This window comes from Neovison vison, chromosome 11 (assembly GCF_020171115.1).
Source record: "Neovison vison isolate M4711 chromosome 11, ASM_NN_V1, whole genome shotgun sequence".
In the NCBI taxonomy this organism is placed as follows: domain Eukaryota; kingdom Metazoa; phylum Chordata; class Mammalia; order Carnivora; family Mustelidae; genus Neogale; species Neogale vison.
Window position 1 is genome coordinate 68818820 of NC_058101.1, and position 26846 is coordinate 68845665.

Genomic DNA, 26846 nt, shown 5'->3' on the forward strand with positions numbered 1-26846 from the left:
TCTGTTTACCGTTTTGTGAAATATAATCTAACACTTTTAATTCTGTTTTATGAACATAGTACTTCAAAGTGAATCTGAGAATTATTTATTCATTGTTCACACAGCGCTGGTCTCAGAGGGAAATGGACACAGACTGCAGCCCCGTCTTGAGCTTCTCCCCGAGCCCCATCCCATGGGCTATGCAGAGCGCTCTGCTGGCGCGATGAGGAAGAACATGCGGCCAGCAGGGACAGGCACGCCTGACTCTGCATGAATGTGCCCAGGAAAGCTTTGTAAGGAAGCAGTAGGATGCCTGGCCTTGACACAGGATGGCAAAGTCACTAGAGAAGAAAGGACTCTGGGCTCAGGAAAAAAACCATAAGCAAAGGCACAAAGTTTGAAAGTTCACAGTTACCTCTTAGACAATCAACAGTTCAGTGGGGTCACAGTACAGGGCGTGTGACAAGGGACTGCAATGTAACTAAGTAAAAGGGATTCTGGGACGAGGGGGTACCCGGCAGATGCAAAAGGAAGGACCCCCAGGCCACGCAGGACTGCTGAGAAGGCCCACTCAATACAGCACTCACGAACGAATCCTTTTCCAGTAGCAGCCACAAAAAATGGCACTGTCAGACCCCCCAAAATTCTGATAAAAGAATTAACAAAGGAGGAGTGCCTGGGTGGCTTAGATGGCTGAGCAGCCAACTCTTGATTTCAGCTCAGGTCATGATCTCAGTGTCGTGACACTGAGCCCTGTGTCAGGCTCTGCACTGGCCGTGGAGCCTGCTTGAGATTCTGCTCTCCCTCTGCCCCTCCCCCCTTGCCTGCACGATCTCTCTCAAAAGAAAAAAAAAAAGAATGGAGGAATTAACTGAAATACATATGTCTAAAATTACTAGAGATAGAAAGAAGGAATTAAAAACATAATACACTCTGAATAAAAAACAGGCAGGTATAAAAAAAATAACCAAATACAACCGGTAAAAACTCAGTGGGTGGCTGAACCACAGATGAGTCTCAGCAGAACACAGACCAATTTCATGAAAGATCAACTTGAGGAGATTACCTAAAAGAAGTAGAGAGCAAGATATCCATTAAAATAAGAAAACAAAGAAAGGGTGAGGGGATAAGAGACTGAGGGGGTCTAACACACACGTAACAGAAATTCTGAAGGAAGAAGGGAGAACAAGGGAAAGGCAAAATTTAAGTAACAACTAAGGATCAAAATGATGGAGCACAAAAACTCTCAAATTTAGGAAGCAAAGACGCCAAAACAAGAGACATGAAGGAAACCTACACCGGCACGGATGGATGTGGGGAAATGGCCAGGAAGGCGCAGTAGGTGGGCCTCCAGATGCAGCCACTGTGCCTGGAAAGCGCAGCAGGAAGCAGAGAAGTGACCACTCAAGAGTGAGGATGAAATGAAACAGACGAGGAGAGGGGACCCTGGTCTGGGAGGGAGATGAGAGGAGCCGTGGGCAGGTGAGCAGGCAGGCTGGCGGGCCCCCCTAGTTCTATCCGGATTGTTCAGCAAGTGTGGCTTGCTGCTTTCTAGTTTTTATTTGGAAGAGCGAAGGGGCGTGATTAGTCAAGATAATTTTGAGAAAGAAAAATAAGGGGTATATGCCCCATCAGAAGCCACAACTTCACAGGTAAAATAATTAAATAATTGCAACTCAGTAAATTCCTTGGGGTTTAGACACAAGGGGAGACAGGAGCAGTGGCACAGAACACAACTGACCCCAGCACGGATGGAAGGCTCTTATCAGACAGGTGAGGAGGGCCTATTAGCCAATGCTGATGAGCCAGCTAGTCAACCTGGAGGAAAAGAGACTTAACCTCCTCTCCAGCTGCACTCAAATCACCTGCTGGTGGCTTATAACTTCACTGGAAAAAGTAAAACTTTAAAACATTTTACAAGAAAACATTTATGAGAACTTATTTATGACCTTGGGGTGGGGAAATTTCCTGAGATAACGGAAAGAAACACTAATGAATTTCATTACTTTGAGACTGCGAAGTTCTGAATACTGATGAGTCCATGCCAGAGCCTCAAGGCTGAGCACAATGACCGGGGGCAAGCAGCGGGGGCAAGCAGGCCCCAGACAACTCGAGGAGGCATGTCAGACTGCCCAGTACACACAGTCCATGACAGAATAAGTAATTTGATAAAAAGTGGAGGCCCCAAGAGAACCAGGAGACATTTGAAAAGACGCTCAACACCACTGGTACACACATGAAGACAGCAGTGAGGACGACAGAGTGCTGTCAGAGCACCAGAGGGACCAGGACACCGGACAGAAAGGTCAGTGAGCAATGACACAGTGTCGCCCTGCATACCATGGCCTGTGCACAGAGTACATACCAACACTATGTGACAACATCATGCATCCCCAAATTCTCAGAAATATAATTGCACCTGAAAGAAGTCAGCTGTAGAAAGACACACGTTCTGTTTCCTACGGTTTACGGCTATACACACAGATATACACACAAACCTAGTGACCCGGCCCAGCACACAGTTCTCTGTTCACTGGGCACAGGAGCCCCAAGCCCTGTGTCCTCCTCCCCAGCTGACTAGAGTGTCCCACAGGCTCCCTTTCTCACATGTCCCGAGCCACCCCACTGCCCGAGCCACAGATGCTGCCTGGTTGCCTTCCCATCTGGGGAGCCCTGGCCTCCCCGAGTCTTCTGCTCTGCTGAGGGTTCCACACTCACTGACTCCTCCCTCCTCAGCCAGCCCTGCTGCAAGGTCCAGCTCCACCCCACCCTGCCTCCCTCTTGACACCCCTGCGCTGACCACCACCAGCTGGGAGCAGGGTAGGGCCTGCTCACCAGCTGGGAGCAGGGTAGGGCCCAGACAGGGTGGGTGCTCAGGGCGTGTGGGGTGGTGCCCAGCCTCCCTCCTCCACTGTCCCACAGGGCTGAGGCCACCCCCTTGGCCACCGGTACAGCACAGGTACACACTGCACCCAGCATCCCCCAGGGGATGCACCCAGGCATCTCCAGACTGGCTCTGGCTCCTCCTCTCTGGGGCCTGGACATCACACCCAGCCATACTGGGCTCAGCGCGTGCTTCCCAAATGAGCAGGGAATGGGGCTGTGGCCATGCTGCCCAACGGTTCGAAGCTCTCACAACCCTCCTATGGCTGTTTGTGCAGGGACCCCACAGGTCAACGGCACCTCTGGGGATGAACAGCCCATTTGCTCAAAAGCAGGCAGAATGTGGGCCTTATAGGAGGGCCAAATTCTTCCTAAAAGTAGGTGTATATTCTAATTTTCTTATGTTTACTCTAGTGACTCACCAGTGCACCAGAATCTGTGCTTTCCTCAGGCACACCTGGGAGCAGCCCAGAGTGGGCGCTGTCCTGTCCCACGGGCAGGGAGAAATGTGCTCTGGACAAGGGTGGGAACAGGGACAAAGGCAGAGGGCAGAGAGGGCAGCGAGAGGGTTAGGGCACTGAGCCATCAAGGTGTCTGAGCAACACTTCCAGTGGATGGAAACACCACAGGTGCTCTATAAAGAATAAATTCAGAATCACGCCAGGCATTAGGATTCTCTGTGAACAAATACCTAGGACTGTAGCCCAGCCACAGTTCAAGAGCAGTAAACCCTGAGGAGGATCGAGTGTCAGCGTTGGGCCTGAGGACTCCAGCCTGCTAGCGTCTCAGACTTGGGGGCTCGCACTTCCCTTAGCTGTTTTTTTTTCTTTTGCTCATGCTTAGTGTGAAAAGTGCACAATTCAGTCAAGTCATCTGAGTGACAGAAGAAGGAAGTGTTTGTCTTCAAAGTTATTCCTAATTCAGAATCTGACACCCAGCCACAGTATCATGCAGCCCCATATGGGAAACACGGAGGGACTCAGAATTCATTATGCACACAACCTCTCTGAAAAGACGTGAAGAGGGATGCTCGGTCCCTCCAGAAGAAACACAGACTCCACAAAACAGGAAGATGGGATAAACCCAATAGTATGAGCAAAAAGCCCACACAAACCCATACTACCTTTTGTTAAATCTAAATAATTATTGGGGCTGGTGGCTCGGTCACTGAGCATCCGACTCTTGGTTTCGGCTCCGGTTGTGAGAAGCACGGAGGGGAGTCTGCCTGAGCTTCTCCCTGTCCCTCTGGCCTTCCCTGCACCCCTGCAGGTGCTCTCTCTCCAGTACATAAATAAATCTTTCTAAAATAACCTAACACCTGATTATTCAGGTTTTTTTCTTATGTTTTTCCATAACGTTTCAGTGGCTTCATTTAGCCTCACACAATTTCTTATAAGAATATTCTTAAGTTTTTCTCAGTCCTGTGATGAGGCCCCCCCACACCTGCTGAGACTGAGATGATTTCATCCCCTGACAAGCGACAAGTTCTACCACTGCCCCCACTGACAGTCTTAGGTTATGTGAGACAATGGGGTGACGTGAGAGGGACAGCGTTCTGCTGTGTCACACACATCTCGGTCTGTCTCAGTGAGTGCCTGGAGTCCTCTGAGCCATGCTGAGTAACAGCTGAGACTGTGCACTTTCCTGTCTTTCACAGGAAGACAACCTGTCTTAACGAGATGATTCTAATTTCGGTATGATGACTGTGAGAGCTTTCCAGGCAGGGTATCCTATGGAAAGGCCCAGTACCATGGGTATGAGATTGGATCACAAGCTTTTACAGCATCTCTGTGACTATTTCCTTCTCCTTTTTGTGTGGCGGATGCACAGATCCCTCAATGCTGCATTGTTTCCTTTCCTCTAACACAGGCAGGACTGCAGCTCTTGATACTGTATGTGCAGGTGCACAGAACGCTTGACATGGGATTATCCCACCTGGGCAGTAGTGTGCAGATGGTGGACTTCAATTGTTTTATATTTAAAATGTTTTATAGTGAGCATTTATCACTTTGGCAATTAAAAAGAAAAGATAAAGAAGGAAAATCTAAGGAAACATGTTGACATTTGAACGTGAGGACTTTCTTGGCTACTTGACCTTTTCTCTGTAATTGGAGGAAACACCCCGTGGGGTAGTTAGGGTTTTCTGAAGCCCACCACAGTGCACACACAGTGGCAGCACCCACCTGCTCGTCACTTCTGTGGTAGTCATTGTCCTCTTCCTGCTTCTCTTCTGCTGCTTCTTTGTTCGAACTGTCATCTGCTTTGGTTTCACCTTTCAGCAATAACAGGAGATATTATATTACGAAACCCAGAATGTCAAACCATTATTTTTTTTAAACTGTACACTATACTCAAAATGCTATAAAAATTCATTCAAATAAGATAGCTGCACCTTCAAAAGGATATGAAATTGGGGAGAGCTGGACAGGGCACCTGTTAAAACACGGTGTCCCTTCAAGTGTGTGTATAAGGACATAGCAGGCAAAGGCTGGTGGGGGCAGTGAAAGGGGCAGAGAAACCCTCGCACCCAATACTACTCAATGCTTAATATACCAACTACCGACTAGGTAGCACAGGGCCCCTACAATCTTTATCGTTTCAACACTGCTTCTACAAGTAAGTGGCCGGGACAAGACCCCTGGCTTCCCAAACAGCCCACAACTGCCTCCCTCTGCCTCTACAGGGGTGCAGCATGCAGACCATGCCTTTCCTCGGGGACAGACAGGACCTTTCCTTTCTTCTAACATTGTTAAACATACACAGGGTAGTCTAGAAACTTCTCAGGAACCCCTGTGGGTCACTAGAAAAACACCCTGGCATGAAATACTTGAATAATTTGTTTTAATTTGTACCAACTTGAAAATATCACTAATTTTGCACTGAAGCAGGACAAACTGAAGGGAAGTCTCAGGAGGCCCACCTGCACAGCACCCCACCTCCAGGTACTCGTGGGGGACCCTCTGTCTCCCGTTTCTCAGCTGGGCCCCAGAAACTCCCAGGTTGTACCACAAACTGTGGAGCGGGCACAGGGCATCCTAAGAGGTTCATACCAAAGCCCCGCCTTGGCTGCAGGCACACCGGAACCCACTCACCGTTCCGATGGGGATCTAGGTGCTGTTTTGCAGAACAGGTCTCCCCCTTGATATCTCCAGGCACTTCCATGCCTAACTTGTGGTAGAATTCCCTCTGTTTCCTCATTTCCGCTATTGAAAATGAATACATACTCTTAATCTTAAGAAGGCAGTGAATCACATGAAAATTCTGTTCACAAATGTCATGTGAAGCAAACAACAGATCTGGATCTGGAGGGTTTTGATGGCTGCCACTAACGAGAAGACAACTCTGGACTGTCATCCTCTGAACCTCAGAGCCATGGAGCCCTGACTGGAGGACGCACTGGGCACCAGGCTGAAACTGCCAGCACTAGGGCATGGGGACGCACAGACCCCTGACCGCAAGCTGCAGGCCACTCCCCACCCTCAGACCCCAGACTGCCATTCTCAGCACAGGGCGTCTGCTCAATGTTCTGGGACTCCTCAGTGGCCAGCATAAAGGACCCGCGGACCGTTGGGCGGCTCAGTGACAGACTCAGGCTTTCTGGTACTGCCCACATCTGAGTGCTGCTGACGTGCAGTGTCCTCTCCCGGCTACAGAGGGCCACCCCGGGGGTGCCAGCACAGGGTAAAGAGTGGCCCCTGGTGTCTGTGGCATGCCATCACGGCTCACAGAATCCTGGGGAGGCAGTGGAGCTGCCCCTCAACCCACAGGAAGGTTCCTTTGGAGGCAGGAGCCTTGCCACCACACTGCCTTCCAGTCCCCTCCTCAGAAGTGATGTCAGCCAGCACCCCCACTCCCGGAGGTTGGCAGGCCAGTCACTGCCGGCTGCACCAGAGGAAGCCCCCCGTGCAGAGTGGCGGCCAGGCAAGGAGAGGGCAGGGGCAGCAGGCTGAAAGGCCAACTCTGAGCAGAAAAGGACTGTAAACCATACACCCAGACATCAAAGCAATTAATCATTATTCGGGGCCCCACGGCAGGCAGCAAAGAAACTTTAAACCCAAGCTGCTCAAACTAATAGCCTATAAATCACTTTATGAAAAACACTTCTGTATACTTAACCCTGTAACACTCTGTTGCACTTTTTACCTGCACCTGTGTCCTCCCCTATAGCATGAGCTCTATGGGGCCAGGAATACATCTTGGTCACAACCTGGACCTGCACCGATGCTCCGCATGACCGATCCCGCAGAAGCACATGGGTGCAGGGGGACAAAAGGCTCAGGCACAAAGTGGCCGCCCCTCAGAACTAAAGGGACGGCTCTACTGCCTAGAGGGAAACATGGGGTGCTGGAACCATATACGGCAAAGTGCCAAACCAGAAGACTGGTCTGGAAAATTTGGGATTAGCTCAGAAAGAAATGAAATAGACATATCCAAGCTAGCTCAGCAATAAAGGTGTGACGAGCAGGGCTTACAGCGTGAGGCCACTCCCACCAGCTTCTCCAAGTACAGCGCCGTCCCGCCGTTCAGAGCGCAAGAGTTCTCGCCTAAGGCGCAAATGACACTGCTTCCAATACCTTGTTTTAATTGTCATTCAAAATTTTTCCCCTCTCAGAGTGAAGGGAATATTGAAATTAATACTCCATGTCAGGAACAGATCAGCACACAAATGTCCCTTGGGGTAAATTTTCAGCAAGGTAACTTGCTATTTAAAACTATTTAAAAACTTAACCACTGGCCCCCAAAATTCTGCCGGTAATCCGTCCTAAAGAGTAACCACCCTAGTGCATAAGGAGAGGGGGAGGCACACAGTCCCTGGGGCCTTATTTACAACACCGAAGGGCCAGAAACAAGTCTGAACGGGGGCTGGGCCAGCCAGAAGGGCGAGGCCAAGAAAGCCTCAGAATCCTTCTCAACACTCCGTCCGAGATGCCATCCACACGGACAGTCAACATGTGAGAAAAACCTAATGTATCTGCTACCCTGGGATAAGGCCTTCTGCTTAGTAGAATACTGTGTAGCCACTAAAAATGATACAGATTGGGGGCATCTGGGTGCGTCAGTTGGTTAAGTGACCGACTCTTGATCTCAGCTCAGGTCTTGATCTTGGGGTTGTGAGTTCAAACCCCACATTGGGCTCCATGCTGGGTGTGGAGCCTACTTAAAAAAAAAAAGATATAAGTCACATATTTTTTTTAAGATTTAGTTATTTATTTTAGGGAGAGAGTGAGCGTGAGAGCGAGCAAGCACATGGGTGAGTGAGGGGAGGGGCAGAGAAAGAGGGAAAGGGAAAGAATTTTAAGTAGGCTCTCCACTGAGCACAGAGCCTGGTGCAGGGTTTGATCCCACAACCCTGAGATCATGACCTGAGCAGAAGTCATGAGTCTGACACGCAACTGAATGAGCCACCAGGCGCCTCAAGGTCCTATTATTGGTGTGGAACAAGCACAGTAGGCCGTCATGGAAAAGACTGTGTAGCATGATCTTGTTTTTTATAAAAATTACAATTTTACAATTTATAAAATAATACATTTTATAAAATAATTTTATAAATAAAAATAAATTTATAAAATAGTTTTATAAAATTTTATAAAAATTACAGATCCTGGTATAACTAGGATCTAGGAGAATCCAGGGCAGTGATAAACGCAAGGCCATATTGGGCCCAAGTCCGTGTCCTTCCCTGCCGCTCTCAAGGCCTCCTCAATGACGTGGGCACGTATGGGGTCCCATGGCCGACTTCACAGGTTGAAACCCGCTCCCCCTGCCCCCGGATCCGGCCTGAGACGAGGACATCCACGTGCACCACTCGGACCGAACACCCCATGTGGAGCACTAGCCCAGGGGCTGGCAAGCATCCCGTCGTCGGACGCAGTGGACACTGGGGCTGTGTGAGCTACGCAGCAATGCCGAGGTATGACATAGGCAGGTCTGGAACCGGGGAGAAGGCAAATGTTTTACGTAAGTATAATGAGTACATTCTGGCTCTTATTTTCAATAAACTGTCATCTGTCAGATGAAGAAAAAAGGTCCACTTTACCTTCACGATCCCTTCTCTGATGCTCTTCCTTCCTTCATGCGGGTCAAAGTTTCCAACCGCTGGCACCTCCTCGTCTCAGAAGAACTTCTTATGCGGTCCGACAAGTTCCTGAGACCTCTGGCTCCCAGAGAAGCTATTTCTCCTTGCCTTCTGCAGGACACACAACTCTGGCCAGTGGTTTCTTCTCTCAACACCAAACACTACTTTCCAGCCTCCTTGCTGGCGTGGCTTTGGAGAAGTCAGGTGGATTTCTACCTTTGCTCCTCTGTAAGAAGTTGTTTCTCCCTCTGCCTCATTTAGTCTGATTACTCTGTAGCTGGAAAATGATATGCATAGGTCTCACGTTCCTGGCACTGATCCTGACTGGTGTTCTCTGAGCGTCTGGGGTCCGGGATTTGGTGTCCGATGTTAGTTTGGGGAAAATCTCAGTCATGATCAGCTCACGTGTTTCTGCTGTTCCTTCTCTCTCTCCTCTGCTTCTTGTGTTCCCGTCCCATGTGCAGTACACCTCTGCGGCAGTCGCTCATCCTTGGAGACTCTGATTTTGGTTAGCTTCTGTTGATAGAACCCTACACAAGTCATGCTACTAATTGGCCCGAGGCTTTCTTCATTTCTGCTACTGTGGTTTTATGTCTGGCATTTCTTTTTGGGTCTTCCTTAGGGTTTCCGTCCTTCTGCTTACACTGCCCAGCTTATCCTGGTCCATGTTACCCATTGGAGCCTTTAGCATATTTGTTGCATTTGTTTTCAATTCCAGTCTGACAATTCCCACATCCCTGCCATGCCTGGTTCTCGTGCTTGTTCTGTGTCCTGAAACTCCGCTTCTGTCTTTCAGTGAGCCCTGTCATGTTTTCTGGTGAGCCAGCTGCAATGTGCCAGGGAGAGGCCTTCAGTGACATGGTGGGAGTGGGGAAGGGGAAGGGCTCTGTGATCCTCAGCCAGGGCCTCCACTCTGGGCTTGATCAGCGTGTCCCAGCTGTGTTCTCGCACTGTGGGTGGGAAACCAGCTCCCCTCGCTCAGCTAGTTTCCCCGGTGGGCAGGCGTGGTAGAAGTGCTGCTGAATGGCTCCTCTTTTTCCCCTGCTGGAAGCAATGAGGGACCGTGGTTGAGATCCTGGGGGCGAAGCTCATGACACTGGATCCTCCTGCAGGTTTCTCTCTCTGACTTGCCTGCATGGAGCCTCCAGCAATTCCTCAACTACAGGCTTCTGGCCCTGTGCCAGTTCCCAGGGAGGGTTCTGCTCCGGAATCTCTGACCTGGGAAGCCAGGGCCCCCATATCCAGTTTCTTCAATCTTGGGGCAGCAGTTTCCCCTGTGTCCACCCTTCTTACAATCTAAGAAAAGTGGCTGATTTCTCAGTCTGTTCAGCTTATTTGTTAGGACAGAGTGGTGACTTCCAAGCTCTTCATGTGAGGAACTGGAAACCAGCAGTCATGAAACTTCAAAATATGGTTAAAACTATAATTGAGGACTTTTTTTGTATCACAGGCTGCTAACAAGAGAAACGGACTTCTTTTAGGGGGGATTTAATCGGGGTTAAAAGTTAGTGTTCCTTATCATCAAAACTGATTATGCATGTTCATCTCAAATGAGATTTTACAAATTTTCATTTTTGAAAATCTCTTCACACAGAAATGCTGGCATCAGTCGACAAGCACACGACCTTTTGGGCTCATGCATCAGTGAGGGGGTACTCCCAGAACCCTGGGGGGCCTTTTCTCCTGGTGTTGTCCCTTGTGGCGCCATCACACTGAGGGCTCATTGCTCCTCCTGGAGGGTGGATGGAAGGAGCACAGTCAGTGGACTCTGACATGTGGACTGAGGTCAAGGTCCTGGGCCTGTAGCCAGAGCTCAGAAAGCAAGGCTGCTCCCAGTCCACATGGGCTTGGAGATCTCCTGCCTCCTCTCGCTTCTGACAGCACCATGTCCAGAGGGCAGCGCCTTACTGCAGGGAGTCTGCGCCCAAGTCACACTGCCTGACTTCATTAGGAGCATTGTCGAATCTTTGGAAAAAGGTACTTTCTGAAGTCCTTCAACGTTAAAGGTGATTCTTTCCATTCTGAAAATTTCCTCTCCCCACAGCTCCAAACCCCACCACACACACACTTTGCCAGCCTGAAGCCTTAAAGGGCTGAGTGGGAGGGAAAGTCGGGAGGTTCAACCTCCGCTTTGGACAGGACCTCCAACGCCAGGGGATAGTGACATCTGGAAGTGAACGAAATCTACCGCGGACACCACAGGTCCAGTGACATAGGAAAGAGTCATCTCAGCAGTATTCCTGTTGGCGAATACGACGTCCCCTAGACACCTTCCATTTTCACAGGTGCAGTTCGTCCATCCAACTGAGCATCTTCCCACCCCACACATGTTCCCGCCCCTGCTGGCTGGAACACATCTGAGCAAATGCCACTTCTGGTTGTACTGGACTGGAAGTTTCTCAACCCCTTGAAGATTCCCGGTGGCAGCTGCTCCGTGCGCACCACTCAGACGTTTTCTCTGGTCACTGCAAGCTCCCCATGCAAACGGCTGAGCAGACTGGACACTCAGAACCACCAGCTTGGCTTCCTCTGCGACGACTGACGCAGCTCCCAGAAGCTCCCTCCAAAGCCAGTCTGTCCTCTGGCTGCTGGTGTCAAACAAGACTGGACTGAGGGTAAATGGCTCCCCTGTTTGGCTAACACACCAGCCAGTCAGAAACCTACTCCAACTGCAGCCGTATCTTCACTTTTTATTTTTGTGAAGAAATTCTGCTGTGATGAGCTACTCTATTTTAGATTTTTTTTTTTCCTTCCTGCGTATTCAGTCTGGTTCTGCTCCTTTACCCCAGCACGGTGGCTCAGCATGGCACCACTGGCTCTCGAGGACAGCTCCACTGACGCATCCCTGTGGCTTAAACAGGCAGCATCTGGAGCCCAGACTTTCCTTCCTTCGGGTTCTGACATGATGGGTAGGTGCGGACAAGAGAGTGGCACACGGCTCTCGAAAAGCTGGCGAGCTATGCCTGTGTTTCTGGATCCATTGTGCACGAAACGGCGAGGCCTCCCCCCAACCCCGGCACCCAGTCTGCCACCAGTGCCTGCTCGGGGTGCGATGCTAGCACAAATGATACAAAGAGGAGTAAGCATGCCGTGCTCCAGTAACACTACTTAACAGACAATGGAATTTCAATTAATGTAACTTTCACATCACAAATGTTATTCTTTTGACTTTTCCCAACCTTACAAAAGTAAAAAACATTCTTGGCTCATGAGCGCTGTGAAGACAGGCAGCAAGCCAGATCTGGCCTGCAGCTTGCCGATACCTACTCCAGGCAGGGCCAAGAGGCAAGAGAAAGAAATAAAAATGCAGAACCCTTGGCCTAGTGATTCTACTTCCAGAATAAAGCCCAATATATTCACCCACTGCCATAAAAGTATGCAAAAGGGTGATCAGCAAACCCCCTCCCTTCAGTTAAAGCCAACCATGGGAACGTCCTAAGTATCTGTCAGGAGTAGTTCAGGAGTGAAAGGACCCCCACAGCCATCATCAGACGGGCAGAGCCCCACATCCTGGTGAGTGCCTCTGTGGCACGCAGGCAGAAGGAGCAAATGTGGCCTCTTCAAAGGCAGATTTTCAAAAATTATTAAAAAAGGAAACAAAAGACAACTGAAAAACAAATTCTCCACCAAAGACCTTGTCTACGGGGAACAGAGAAACAGCTGGCAAGACGACGGCAGCGGGGGTGGAACCCGAAGAGGCGCAGCTCCGAGGCCCGGGCAGCAGCATGTGCAGCCTCCAGAATGGGGCCTCCACCTGAGGAATCAGTTGTGCAGCTGTGGGCACAGCTGACATAACAAAGGGGCTGCAGACAGCCTGCAGCGTGACGGTGGCCACAATGTCGAGGGTTTCAAAGCTGTGCTGTTCTTGTGAAGAGCAACATGGGGCTGCAAGTCTGAGGGCCAGAGAAGCCGAGCATCTGGTCTGCCAGAAGAGAGACCCCGGCCCAAGGGGGAGAGAGGGCGACTGGCTCAGTCAGCCGGCATTATCGCACTTGCACATGGTCTCCACCAACGAGACCTCCGTTATAACCGTGTCGCCGGGCATCTCACCCATGGACGGCACCCGGACTCCGTGGGGAGAGGACAGGAAGTCACCAAGAGGAGCCCAGAACCCGCCTGCCGGCCAAGCAGAGCCACCCCAGTCTCCTGGGGTGCTGTCAGAGGCCACGGATGGGAGCACCTGGGCTTCAGAAAGGACAAGGACCCCTACATGCTGTGAACACGTGCATGCATTTCCATTCACTGACGGTGGCTGGAGGGGCTTGAAGGCCCGGCTGGCTGTATACAAAGGAAAGACAAACTCAGTTCTGCCTGTTGATGTGAATGGGCCTCAGGAACCCTGCAGTGATGCACGGCTCTGCTCACGGTACATGGCCTGGTCGGGCCCGGAAGAGGTAGATCAAAAGAGGAAGATCAGACTGCTCCTAACGAGTCCCAGACTGACGCTCTGCGTGCAGGGTGGCTGCAGCAACAGGACACATAGGCCAAACGCACCTGTTCAGGCAGAATAACCACCGGAGTGGGACTTGCCAGAAACACGAGCCAGAATCAGGTCAGGCCTGCAGAGGCCACCGTTTCAGGAACCGGGGTGTCCTCGGTAAGTCCAGACTTGGAGACAGGAGAGGCCGGGAGGGCGCAGAGCAGTCGGCCTGGGGGCGACCTAACCTGGATCCTGACTGAAATAAGCTAAAACAAACTCGGAAAATGTGGTGTTCTCAAGGCGGTTAGAAATGCTGGCACTGACTGGCTTTTTGATACCAAGGGGTTACAATTATTTTCTTAGATTGATAAAGGTTTTGTGGTTACATATATTAAGAAGAATCTTATCTTCTGGCAGAAGATGGGTGGGAGCAGTCGATGAAACAGGACTCGCTGTGAGCTGGGAAACTGTGGATGCCGGGTAATAAACACATGGGATTTGATACGTGCTTCTGCATGCTTTTGTGTTTAAAATACTCTGTGATAATTTTTTAAGGTACTGGTATTTTATTTTGATGTATTCTTTGCTTTAGGACTAAAAACTTCAGGGTATCAAAAGATGACTGTCTCCATCTACATTTTACTCAGGAATCTTAAACTCTTCTTATATAAATGACCTTGTGAATGGTGAAGAAAAGACTAACAGCACTGTTATGTTGGAAAAGCTGTATCTTCTAAGCTTACACAGTGAGCTGTATATTCAATTACAACCCTCCTTTGAAACATTACAAGGAGAAAACAGCAAAAAGGAATCCCTACCATATTTTATCTCTGAAAGACAGCGTACAGAGTTTCATCAGCAAGCACAGCACCCTCGGATCCCGAGTGGGACCCTGAGGCCAATGTCCCTCCCCATCGCCCCCTCATTACTCCCACAAAGAGGGGCAGCAACACTCTCTGTGTTCAGGACTGCAGGAAAGTTTAAAAAAAGAACGGCTATTTCCACTTTCAGCATACTTATACTACATAGTATTTCTTTTTAATTCTTAATGAGATTGGACTTCAGATGCAGGTAAACTTTATCGACACCCCGGCTACTGGTGGTGTGTCTGCGATTAGGGAGGCTGCCCCAGCGAGGCTGCATGCTCAGCTCGGCCCCTCTGAACTCAGGAGCCGGCGAGGAGGACAGTGGAAGAAACCAGCACCACGGTACTCGTGAGTTCAGTGTGGGGACAAGACAGGCGGTGCTGCTGCCACAGAAGGGGCCTCCCTCCAGGTCCAGGACCCCCATGAGGAAAGCCTCCCAGAGGCCGTGCTACAGACTCCACAGTCTGAGAGAGACACTCTGACACTCACCTTCCTGAAGGCCTGGAACCAGTTTGTAAACAATGTCCTGCATGGTTCTGTCATGACTGGCAAAAAGAATACAACAGGTCAGGTCAGCCAAAACACCTGGGCACATTTTTCCTTTACAACAGCAAAATTCACAATCGCAAATTCTAAATCTTGGTTGAATTTTGCTTCTAGTTTGCACTTTTAAAAATGTGCTAGCAGAAGTTATATATGATCTGAATTAATGCATCATTTAATTCAGGTTCTAGAAGCTTAAGAACATTTCAAGCAGCGGTGGCACAAAGATCCTCTAGGGGATGAGTGCCCTCTGCCTGCCGAATGCGGAGCCAACACAGAGCTGTGGCCTGGTGTGGTCTGTCCAGCCGCACACCTGCCTTGTCCACTGGTGCTTCCTGGCGTCTCCACTAGACAGGAAGTTTTCTTTAATGTTCTCAAAAATGCAGAGAAAAGGTGCTAAGATCAGGCCCCTCTAGTGGTCTTTATGATCTACCTATGAAGGTTTTCTGAAAAGGTTACATGAGCACAGTATCTGAAATACACTACTCCAGTTTGTTATTTTTGAACATAAATTAATACATTGAAGTAACTGTTTTTCAAATATCGTCCATTAAAATGAAAACCTTAAGAATACAGATAGGTACCTTGTAACCAACTGACAAACAGCTCTGCTCCACAGATCAGACATTTAGCTGAGAGAGCTAGGACAGGACTGGGCACACGGCAGCTGCTCACCAGGCTCACAATTCTGCCAGAAATGCTGGGGGACTGGGTCCTGCAGAGACCACTGCTCACTGCTTCCAACAACTCTAAAGTTCTACGACTGGTGTCGTACAGGCTGACAACTCAGCCCATGGCAGACAGATGCAGGGTTTCTCAACCCTTCTGATCGTGCTGCACACTAAGAAATGCATTTCACGTCCCAACGCTCACATTCACGTGTGTGTATGGGTGACAGGCACATGCACATGGATAAGCATTCAGAACCACCACTGGCCTGCAGCACACATGACTCCCTTGCTCGCTGACTCCACCCTCACTGGCTTCGCGGAAAGCTCACCCGATCCCTCAGGAGAGGATGCTGGACGGAACCTGCCAAAGAGCTCTACCCTGGGTCCTCCAAAGGACTGGGCTAGGCCCTGCCTGCATGGCCAGAGGCCCATAGCGCTGAGTGGAGGGCTCGGCAGATTCTCCTCGGGGAGGGTGCCAGGAGGCACAACAGCACAAGGTCTTCTTCCTGGTGTCGGCTACATTCAGGCTCTTGCTGTGGCAAACCCTTGAAACAGAGCCAATTCCTTTGCAGGGTTCATGTTCACACTCTACCCTACAGGCCACACACCCTCTTAACTCCTCTCTCTTGACATGGCCCACATGGCCAAGATCCTTGGCTTGAAGTTGAAGCCTGGAAGGGCAGAGCTGCCTCATAGATTCTCCAGACCCTAGAAGCTCAGACTCAATACCTGTCTGCGGCCAGCACCCCATGGCATCATCTTACCTCCTAAGGCCTGAGCCACTGCCTGGGGCCCAGTATGGGGCCACCAGGCCCTGTTGCCCCACCCTAAGTGCCCTCTTCCCACTCAGCAGCAGCCCAAACGTGAAGGCCCTTCCTTTGGGGCAACCTCACGGTCAAAGTGTAGCAGAATCAGAGCAGAAGCTGGGCCAAGTGTGTAGGACAAAGGTGTCAGGAAGAAGGCTCTGAGCCAACAGCACAGCTGGCATTAGGAAGGGTAAAACAGTATGGTTCCAGACAGCACAGAGGGCAAGGAGTAAGGGACAAGATTAGCAGGAAAGAGCCACTCTGGAGCGCAGAGCCCACGGCAGGCCTCAGGGCTGTGCATCTCCCCCTAGCTCTGCACCTCAACCCCCTGGCCCTGGTTACCACATCGTCACTACGCAGAGAGGAGGCAGGCCCTGGCCTGTGCACCCGGCTAGCTCCACTCCACTGGCCCCCTTCCTTGTGTTACAGGTTAGGCTATTCCTAGAACACCACAGTCCGGGACTGCTAAAGTGTTTCTGTTCTCCAGAACACCCTGCCTATCCCAGAGCATAGGAGAGGGGCCCTGGAACTCTGGGAGGGAGGGCCAGAGTCTCTACAGCTTTCCACTGGCATGAAGCTCCTACCACCACCTGCCTTCTACAGTTCACATCAGGAAAGCCCCCATGTGCTCTACAAAGCTACACCCCCCCAAGACAGGAATCACATACATATACGCTGCCAACAATTTGTGCCCAGAATATATAAAAGATTTCTTTAAAGCAGAACAAATAAAACAAAGAACCCAGTAGAAAAAATGAAATGAAATATGAAGAGACACTTCCCAGAAACCCGAATGGCCAGGTAACATTTGAGAGCAGGCTGGTGCTCACTGATAATCAGGGCCAAGAGCATACCACACGGCAAGAATGCAGTCCACAACAGCCCAGGAGAGCATGGGAAGGTACGAGAGCTCTATATTCCAACACCCTGTCCTGAGGGATGGCAAAGAAGAGATACCTATACGGCAAACCCTAGAGCAGCACTGAGCGCCCGCTGTGGATACCACAATGTGCCCCGGCCACAGGGTCCCACATTAACTAACTGGTCTGGAGAACAGGATGGGTCAAGGGCAAGGCGCACAAACACACCACTGGTCCCCCTTGTAGTAAGCTGGACAAAGGGGACTAAGGTATGTTGTCCGGGGACAGTGGGCTGTTGGGCGGGGTCTTCTGGGCCTGGTGATTTCTACCTCTTGATCTGGGAGTGGCCTCTTGCTGCGCCGATGCCAGCTGCTCACACGTTTTAAACCTCTCCTGTGCACATCCTTATGAGTGGTTCAGAACAGATCTCCAGACCTACCTTTGCTGCTCCCCCGTGGTAGGGGAGTGCTTTCATTTCCTTTAGGACAGCCCCTCAAACCTGGAAGCCATTTAAAACTCCACATAAGAGCCATAAGCCAACCCAGACGCCCCCCCTTACCCAAGAAGGTGGCCGTGGCCAACAAGGAGGGCCACCAGTTGTGAGAAGCAAGATGCAGGCCACAAGCAAGTGGCCTAGAACCACTTGTTCCGTAACAGAAAGGCAGGCCAAGGGCTGCTACCCACTTTAGAGCAAACTTCGCCAGTTCAGTGTAAAACCAGTGAAATCCACGTGGGTCCTGAGGTTCCTCAGATTATTCAATTTGAGCAAATACTCCTAGAAACTTGTGGGAGCGGCCCCGGTGCTCGCCGGTCTGACTTGGCTGGCAGGGTGGCCAAGCACACAGGCCAGGGCAAGGCCCTGACAGGGAACGAGGCCAGAAGCTGTGCCCGGGGACCCTGGAGGCACTTACCCAATGTACTGCAGTGGGTGACTCTGGTGGATCACGATCCTACACGTGGGGCAGGTGTTGTTCTCTTCCAAGTACTTGACCAGGCAACTCCGACAGACTGTTTGCGAAAGCACATGCATGTCAGAAAGTAAGAGCAGAATGCCGGCGCCTCCTTGGGCTCGGCTCGCACATGGGCCATGCGCAGACCCACTCACCACCGCGCATGTCGCTGCTTCGATGGGACACCTGCCTCTTGGGTCTCACCAACCACGGTGAAGTCTCATATGCTCACTCAGCAGGTCTGAGGGGTAAGGGTGGGAGGGACAAGGAACCTGAGTGAGAGGGGGTGCCCAGAGGTCAAGAGTGGAGACATCACTAGAATGCACGTCAGGGTCTCATCCCAATATTCTCACCAGAGGGGCTAACACTTAAAATTTTCATGTTTGTCTAAAGAAAAATCACGAGATTTTTCTGTGTACAATGAAATTCGAGAAAATTCAACAGAGAATAACAATTTAAAGCTATAATTACCTTTAAAATAAAAGTTCTATCAAAACTGGCAAATATTTTATTTTCTAAAGCAGAAAATACAGGATCCAAAGTCACCTGCATTCCAGGCACTGGTCTTACAGCAAAGACCCTGTCTCCACAGGGGGTTCCTGCCTAGCCCCCTCAGCCACCGTCATGGAGGCTAGCTTTGGGTAAACTGCACCTGCTAAATGTTCACTCAAGATGGGGCTTAAAACAACCAAGTCCAGCACAAGCTAAGAGTCTTCTAAATAGCACAACACAAGCCCATCAGCCTCGAGAAGCCAAACCACATTTCCCTGTTCAGAAAGTTTAAGGAATTCATTTGGAAATTTTTAAAAGTAAGCACTTCTGTCCACTAAAAATGAATACTGTCATAACACAGTTACACTGGTTTTGCTATTACATGGAGATAACTGAATTTTTCCTATTTTTTTGCTTTCTTAAATGATATTTCTACTGAAACTACCCATAATATATTTTTTTAAATTTGAACTAATTTTTTTGGTTTAAGATAATCTTTATTCCTGCTTCTGTGTCTTGCTTTGTGCTTGAACTAAAAGGTTTTGGTGAAAGAAAGAAGAGAAAAGAAAAGAAAGAAAAGGAAAAGAGAAGAGAAGAGAAGGAAGGAAAGAAAGAAAAAAAGAAAGGAAGGAAGGAAGGAAGGAGAGCAAGCCCAAGGATCAAGAAACCCCAAGGCTAGAAGCTGTCAAAGGCCACATTCTAAGACATTCTGCCTACGAGTATGCAGACAGTCACATCCCACAACGGCTGTCAAAGACCATGTTCTAGAATATGCCCCAGATACATGTATACAGACCTTGGTCACATTCCCCCCCAAAGGCTGCCAAAGACCATGTTCTAGAATATTCCCCACATACACGTGTGCAGACACTCGGTCACCGTAGTCGCGTCGATGAGATATCCGCTGCATAGGCGGCAGGTGATGTGGGCGTTTATGTCCCAGAGCTTAATCTTTCTGGTCAACATCTTTGGCTTCTGCAAGAGAAAACCACTTATTAACTAATATTTGAAATAGTCCCATTTGTTTGTTTGTTTGTTTGTTTCTTTCTTTCTTTTTTTTCCCCCCAGATTTATTTTTAGAGAGAGAGGGAGAAAGACAGCATGAATGGGGGGAGGGGCAGAGGGAGAGAGAAAATCTTCAGCAGACTTCCCACTGAGCAAGGAGCCTGATGCAGGGCTTGATCTCATGACCCTGAGATCACAATGTGAGCCAAAACCAAGAGTCGGATGCCCAACTGACTGCGCCCTCCAGATGCCCCCAAAATACTCCCATGTGCTCCATCAAAGTTTCAGGCCCAATGTAAATCAAGTTCCAGCACAGAAGGGCTCAGCGTGATGGAGGGCCAGGTCCTCACCATAGAAACTGTGTGGCCCGGCTTCCCGTCTATAGAAGGGAGTGCTGTAGGTCTTCTCACAGAGAACTGGGACTGTCCCAATAGGCAGCACTCTGCAAATGTGTGACCACTTCCCCTTAACCACTGCGACACTGCCCCCCCCCAGGGCTCTCCCAACCCTCTCCTGCTTGGGACTGAGCTAAGGCCATCTAGGGAGCCATGTGGGGGGTGTGAGTCGGGAGATGCATGGAGCCGCAGGAAGAGAGGCTGGGGGAGCAGGCCACCTGTGCTGGGGCAGGGACAGGAGGCTGCGGGGTCACTGCTAGAGCCTCTGGCTCCTCTGGCAAGCTCGGGGAAGAATGACCCTGAGGGATGTCAGTGACCCTGAAGGACTCTGGCCCAACCTGAGTGAGAAGCAAAGTCCCTTGACGAGGCCTCAGTGTGGACACACAGAAATAGCTAATAAGCAAAAGCAAAGGTGCTCAGCCCACGGACACGTCCAAATGCAGGTGATACCACATGTCATTCCAGCATCAGAAGGCAGTATTTCCAATATTCAGTTGACATTCAGTCCTGACCAGTCCCAGGGAAGCAGACGGTCAGAAGGGCTGCCGTCTCATTTCTAGAGATTTATCTTCATAACGGGACAAGTTCAAAAGATGTTTGCTGCAATTGTTTAAAATGGCAAATGACAGAAAACTGCCACTGAGAATTGGCTACAAAAGAAATTTTACTTAGCCAGCAGGTGCTCCAGATCCTCCTCCCCTACTCTCTGCCCTGTTCAAGGGAAATCCAACCAGCCCCTGGACCTCACCCTTCCTGGGGCCTCAGTAGCCTCTTGGCCCAGCACAACCCAGTCCCAGAACTGGGGGTTCCTAAGGCCACCTGCCGATCCCCGTCACTGTCCCACAGGACATCAGTGTTGCACACACATCATCAAAGCCCAAACATCTGTGTGCCAAAGTGCTGACGTGATGTCTCTGTCTCAGGGTGGGGGAGGTACACCACTGTACCTGGCTCTGCCCCCAGATCACCTGTCTCTCCCTAGACCACAGGGTTGGTTTTGTCACTGCATCGCCTGAGCTATGCTAGGAGTTACAGCAGCTCTTGGGGATGTCCACATCTTACCCCCAAACCTGTATGTCACCTCATACGGGAAATGGTCCCAGATGACCCCATAGACCCCATGTCATCACAGAGCCCTGAAATAGGGAGGTGGGAGGGTCGGAGGCAGAGAGACTGGGAGATACTAGGGTGCAGGCTTGAAGGTGCAGTCAAAGGTGCAGGTGCCCCAGAAGCTGACAAAGACAAAGCACGATTCTCGCCTGGAGCCAGAAGGAGTCAGGCCTGTGGGCACCTTGACTTCTGACCTTTGGGACTGTCAGATGACGCACTCGTGCTGCTGGTCCTTTGTTAGAGCAGCAGTAGGAACCCAACACGGAATGCTGCTCCGGTGGATACTCACGGAGTGAATGTTCTCCAAGTGAGCGTCACTAACAGAGCTCTGCATGAAGACCAGAAACAGACACATCGGAGTCAAGGGCATCTCTGAGGCTGGCTGGCCACACTGTGCACATGGCTCCCAGGCCACCAGGCGAGGGCACTCATGGCTCAGTGCTGTTCGTGAAAAGGGAAAAGCAAGCAAACTGTGCAGAGGACTTGAGACCCACTTCCCTCTGTGTGAGGCCTAAGGGCAAGTGCTGGCTGTGCCTGCACAGTGAGTGTGGCCGGGGGCCCGGCTGGGTCTTTGCGGCTGGATGAGTAGGTGAAGGCCCTGGAGGAAGCAGCACTCTGGAGATGCACTGTTGGAACCAACAAACTACCAGAGTAAGTGACTGCCATCGGCTGGCCTGCCAGGCTAGCATCACCTACAGAATGGAGTGTGTCTACACCGCAGTCCTGCTCCAGGACTTGCGTGGAACATGAGACAAAAGCAGATACTTCTGGCTGTTCACCCACATCTCTCCTCCCTTCAAAAGACACGCGGTCCCCATGGGAGAGGGCCCTTCCCACCTCCCTCGCAGCCAGCTGTGTCTGTGGGCCGGGGCTCACTGATGTTACGAGGAATCTAGTAAAGATGAAACGGAGCTTGGGGGAACATTCTCACAGGGGTTTCTACAGGCCAACTAGCCTCAGCTGGGGAAGATGGACTCGCTCTCAACTGATGTGGATTTGTACTCTGGTCTTGGCAAGTGTGTGCACTGAGGCCCAGTCAAGTAGCTGGCCCTCGGGGAACCCAAAACCACCTTGTGGAGTAGGAAATAAAAGGAGAGAAGGAAACCCAAGCAAAGCAGAGCAGAAAACAGGGGCCTGCCTGTTGACATGGAAATCTTGCGTGAGGCCCCATGCTGGCCCCAGCTCAGCACTGTTCTCATGTCCTCAACCTTCTATCGAGCAGTTTATATGCCAGCCACTAAGGACACGGGACACACAAATATTCCTATCCCACTGTAACATGCTCAGCAATGACATTTCTTCCCAAACACCAAGTTAACTGAGCTGCCAAACAAAAGACAAAACAGGGCTCGCTTTGGCCGCACATATACTAAAGTTAGAATGATACAGAGCAGATTAGCACGGCCCCAGTTCAAGGGAAACATGAAAACTTGTAAAGCCAAAGCAAAGTCCCAGGTCACTCTGGCATAGACGGGGCCTCTGGCCCCTTTGAGGAATGGGGTCAGTGTGAGCTCATGCTTAGTGAGCAGTAGGTACGGAGATGAAGACGTGTGTGTGCCTATGCGTGTGGACTCGCACACCTACCTCCCAGTTCTGTCCACTGGAAGGGCCTGGGAGTAAGTGCTCCTTGGTGGCCCAGGTCCCATTTTGGACACACCGCCGTCTGCCGTGAGGTTCATGGGGGCACAGGCACATGGCTCACATAAGTGGCCCAGGTCCCATTTTGGACACACCGCCGTCTGCCGTGAGGTTCATGGGGGCACAGGCACATGGCTCACATAAGTGGCCCAGGTCCCATTTTGGACACACCGCCGTCTGCTGTGAGGTTCATGGGGGCACAGGCACATGGCTCACATAAGGCCGGGCTGGGAATGTAACAGAACTGGGCCCAAGTGGACCTGGCCCCGGCTCCAAGGGCACCATCGGCCACACTGGGAACAACTGGGGCTTCAAGATAAGGAGTCACTCTCATCAGGCGAACAGAATGAATCAGATCATTATCAACAGAATAACACCAAATGAAGTTCATGAGACGTTCTTCCTTCCAGAAGGTGAGCTGATCACATGGAAGTAGAAGTCACCCGCCACCACAGAAACCGCAGCGACAGTTTCCTCAGGAATCACCAATGGAGGCTTTGTTGAGGAAGGGAAGATTCAAAGAGTCTCAAAGACCCCTCCCCCCTGCCTCCACCAAACACTTCTCAGGCACAGACAGCAAGGCCTCCAGGTAGAAACACTGTGTAGTCATCACTTCCCGAGTGACCAGCTCATACCCAGGTGGGCATCAGATGAGAGACAGATAGCTGTGCCTCCTGGAGTCAGCCATGAAGGACACAGCACCCCTCACGAGACTCCTGCTAAAAGAGCACACACGAGTCTCACCTACAGGAAACCCCAAAGGAGGTGACCCCTGAGGGAGGGAGGTCGCAAGAGACAAGGGAAGACAAGAGGGGCAGGCTGCCTGACAGTGCCTGGCTAAGGGGACAGCCCTGACAGCCTGGAAAAGGGACCCTCTACCTGCTGACCACCCACATTAGGAGATAAGAGAGCCCTAAGAGTCTCCCAACTGGCAGCCCAACTACCAGCTCTGCCCAAGCTGGGCCCCAAGGCCAACTACCCTCCTGTCCTCAGGCCCACGAGGAGCTGCACTCAGAGGGGACATGTCCACTGTTGCCATCAGGCGGACGTCCTGCCCATAGGCCTCCCATGCTTGGCAGCCCCTGTGTAGCCCTGGACACTGGACACCAGGTGGGCATGAGCCAGAGGAGGAAAGTGCTACAAGACTGTCAGTCCTGTACCATTTGCACACACACCTGCCTGCAGACCCTGAGATGCCTCGATGGGTGCATCTTAGAGACTCTCCCAGGAGAGGTCAGCAGTGAATGTGAACAGTGGGCTTTTCACAGCTGTTGTTCCTCCCCATGCCACAACACAGGCTGCTGAAAGGCTGCCTGGAGGCCAGGGGAGACCGCACCTCACCTCTTCTAGATGTCTTCAGTCCCCTCCTCCTGCCTTTGCATTGGGCGCTCAGGCTGCGGCTCTGAGGCTGTAGGTCCTCGCCAGCGGCTTCACTCTGCCCTGTGGGTCTTCACGTCGGCGCCTCCCTTCTGTCCCTTGCTCTCTGTCCATTTTCTGGCACAGAAACAGCCCTGTTATTTCACATCAGCTCATTCACACAGAACACACAAAGTCCTGTAATGATGTTCTTTCCAGAATTCTTGGGTGAGTCCCATGTAGTAAACAACAGAACAGAGTTGACCAGAAGGGTTAATTAAGGGACGGTTTGGGTATATGTGAGTGGTTGCTCCCTAACTGCCCCTAGAACTGTTAGAGACTACATTTTAGAGAAGTTATAGGAGACGACTTTTTCTGTGGCTGTAGCACACTCACACAGTCTACTCCAAGGTGAATTTAAGCAATTCACATGCACTGAAAGAAGAGAAAAATCCACGTTCAAACTGCATTTACCTGTACATGGCAGCCTGGGACGCTCTGCTACATTTTGAAGCCTGTGGAGACACACAACATAGGGGCGTCACCCACATACACTGTCCACACGGAGCCCACATCTGCTGCTGGACCTGCAGCCTCGGCTTTGCCCATTTACTTGTTTCAAATAACCAAATGGAAAACAAGAATTGATGACAGTGAAGAACCAGAAGCGGCCACAAAGACATGGGCAGATGTCCGTGGCAGTCTGGTGGCACCAAGACCCAGGGGCTGTTGGGCTGGGAAAGCACCCAGGAGGCGTGGGGGTAGGCAGGGGGCTCTGTCACGTGACATGAGGCCAGAGGAGGGGGGAGATCTCAGGGGTGACCCATTGGGAGGCCCCAGAGACTAGTGCACAGTTGTACTTAGTGTCTGTGATTTCTGTGTGTTTTGCACCCTTATATCCCTCCTCATATCCCATAAGGTGAGCACACAGGCTGCATGCTAGGTTCTGGGCCCCAGCAGGGGTCACGGAGTTCTGGGTGGAGACAGGAACAGACACCAACCAGCAAAGGGCTGAGGTCGGGGCCCGGAGAGGGCTGTGTGAGTCCTCTGGGAGGATCTGGGCTCCCACTCTGGGTGAGAGGGAGCCAACAGGTCGCTCTCAGATCTGTGGGGGTAAGGTCTGCACTCCAGCCTGGAGGCCCCAGGGGGGTCAGGCTGTTGGCCATGGTGCCATGTGGGGGCTCCATCTGAGACTCCTCTGGGACCCCCATGGGCCTCTCCCTCCTCCCCCGAGGTCTCTCCACCCTCCAGGTGGGATGGTGGACAGGCAGGGCTGGAGGTGCCATGCCTGCTCCCTTCTGAAGCCGGGACGCACCTGAGAAAGCACTGGGCCCTGGTGGTTGACAACGTGGCTAAATATAACCTTGGAACGGTGGGCCTAGTAATACTGAAATGATGTTCACATTATATGCAGTTTATGTGATTTTTTACTCTTCAAGACTTCCATGCTGCAGTTTTTATTAATTAATCTTTGAAGCTCAATTAACTTCTACAGAAAAAGGAAAAGAGGGAGGGAGGGGAAGGAGGAAGAGAGTTAGTTGGCTGGTTAGGAAGACTAACAGGTGTGTCTAAGGCACTGACAAGAGAACAAAGACAGAACACAGGGCCGGGCTCTGGACCAGGCTGACCAGAATGCTCTGGGTTGGTGGGACTCCTGAGAAATCCCCTCCGCCCAGCAGGGTGGCTGCTGAGCCCCTGACATCTGGTTGAGTGTGAATGAGGAAACTTCCGGTGGATTTTATTTTATTTAAGTTGTATTGTTGCTAGACACACGGTAACAGACACCTGAGCTAAGGTCTTAGACCTACGTGAAGGAGAAAGACACACAAAAAAGGCTCCCTGGAGCCTACACCCTACTGGAGGAAGAGAGACAATAAGTAATGAACGCAATACACGGGTAAATTACTTCGTATGTTAACAGGTGATAAATGCTATCAATAAGACCAGAGTAGGGGAAGTAGGGGCACTGGTGGGGGGACTGGGTCAATGAGTCCCTCCTTCAGAAAGATACATTGAGCAATAATAGAATTAAGCTATTAGTATGAATTATGAACAATTTTATGCTGATAAAGCTGAAAATTTATATTCCCAGAAAAATAACTCACCAGAATTGAGGTAAGTAGAAACAGAAAACCCAGAAGTTCTGTAACGATTAAGGAAGTGGACATGGTCATCAGGAAAACCCCAGGCCCACCGTCTGGAGGATTCTACCAAGTATTCAAAGAGCCAAAACCAATCTCCTCAGACAAATCCACTCTGAGAATCAAAAAGGCGGTATTTTCCAACTCATTTTATGAAGGCAACACACACATCAGACCAGAACTGAAGGAAAATCATAGACTGAACTCACTGGTGGCCATCAGTGTCAAAGCTGTGAGCACACGGAGTCACCTGACCCAGGAATGTCTGAGCAGGAGGGGCATGCTTGACAGATGAGGGTTGTCCCTACAATACAACGGGGCTTACTATGAAGTAAAAAAGTAACCTGACAAAAGACAAAAGGAGAAAAATGATAAGATCTTTCCAAAGATGCACAGAAATCATCTGGTAAGATTCATTATCCATTGGGACGCCTGGGTGGCTCAGTTGGTTAAGCAGCTGCCTTCGGCTCAGGTCATGATCCCAGCGTCTTGGGATCGAGTCCCACATCGGGCTCCTTGCTCGGCAGGGAGCCTGCTTCTCCCTCTGCCTCTGCCTGCCTCTCTGTCGGCCTGTGCTCGCTCTCTCTCCCTCTCTCTCTGACAAATAAATAAATAAATAAATAAAATTAAAAAAAAAAAAAAAGATTCATTATCC

The 26846-nt window shown here is 50.7% G+C and overlaps 1 protein-coding gene and 1 non-coding gene across 4 annotated transcripts in view; one reads left to right on the forward strand and one right to left on the reverse strand.

Annotated features, from left to right (window-relative positions):
* The window catches only part of PCGF3 (polycomb group ring finger 3), a 52672-nt gene that overhangs the window by 11515 nt on the left and 14311 nt on the right, over positions 1-26846 (reverse strand). The window contains exons 1-8 of one of the 3 annotated variants that reach the window (XM_044268002.1): positions 25366-25405; positions 24525-24565; positions 24036-24188; positions 19404-19521; positions 18016-18112; positions 14714-14769; positions 5955-6065; positions 5046-5134 (exon numbers count right to left, since the gene is read on the reverse strand). In XM_044268002.1, coding sequence (XP_044123937.1) covers positions 5046-5134; positions 5955-6065; positions 14714-14769; positions 18016-18112; positions 19404-19512 — 462 coding nt within the window. In that variant the 5' untranslated portion in view covers positions 19513-19521; positions 24036-24188; positions 24525-24565; positions 25366-25405. Of the gene's footprint in view, positions 1-5045; positions 5135-5954; positions 6066-14713; positions 14770-18015; positions 18113-19403; positions 19522-24035; positions 24189-24524; positions 24566-25365; positions 25406-26846 lie in introns of those variants that run through there. The other 2 variants (XM_044268001.1, XM_044268000.1) reach the window with 2 other exon arrangements.
* Positions 22404-22508, forward strand: LOC122890768. The gene has a single exon (XR_006381191.1). It is a non-coding gene; the product is annotated as a U6 spliceosomal RNA (small nuclear RNA).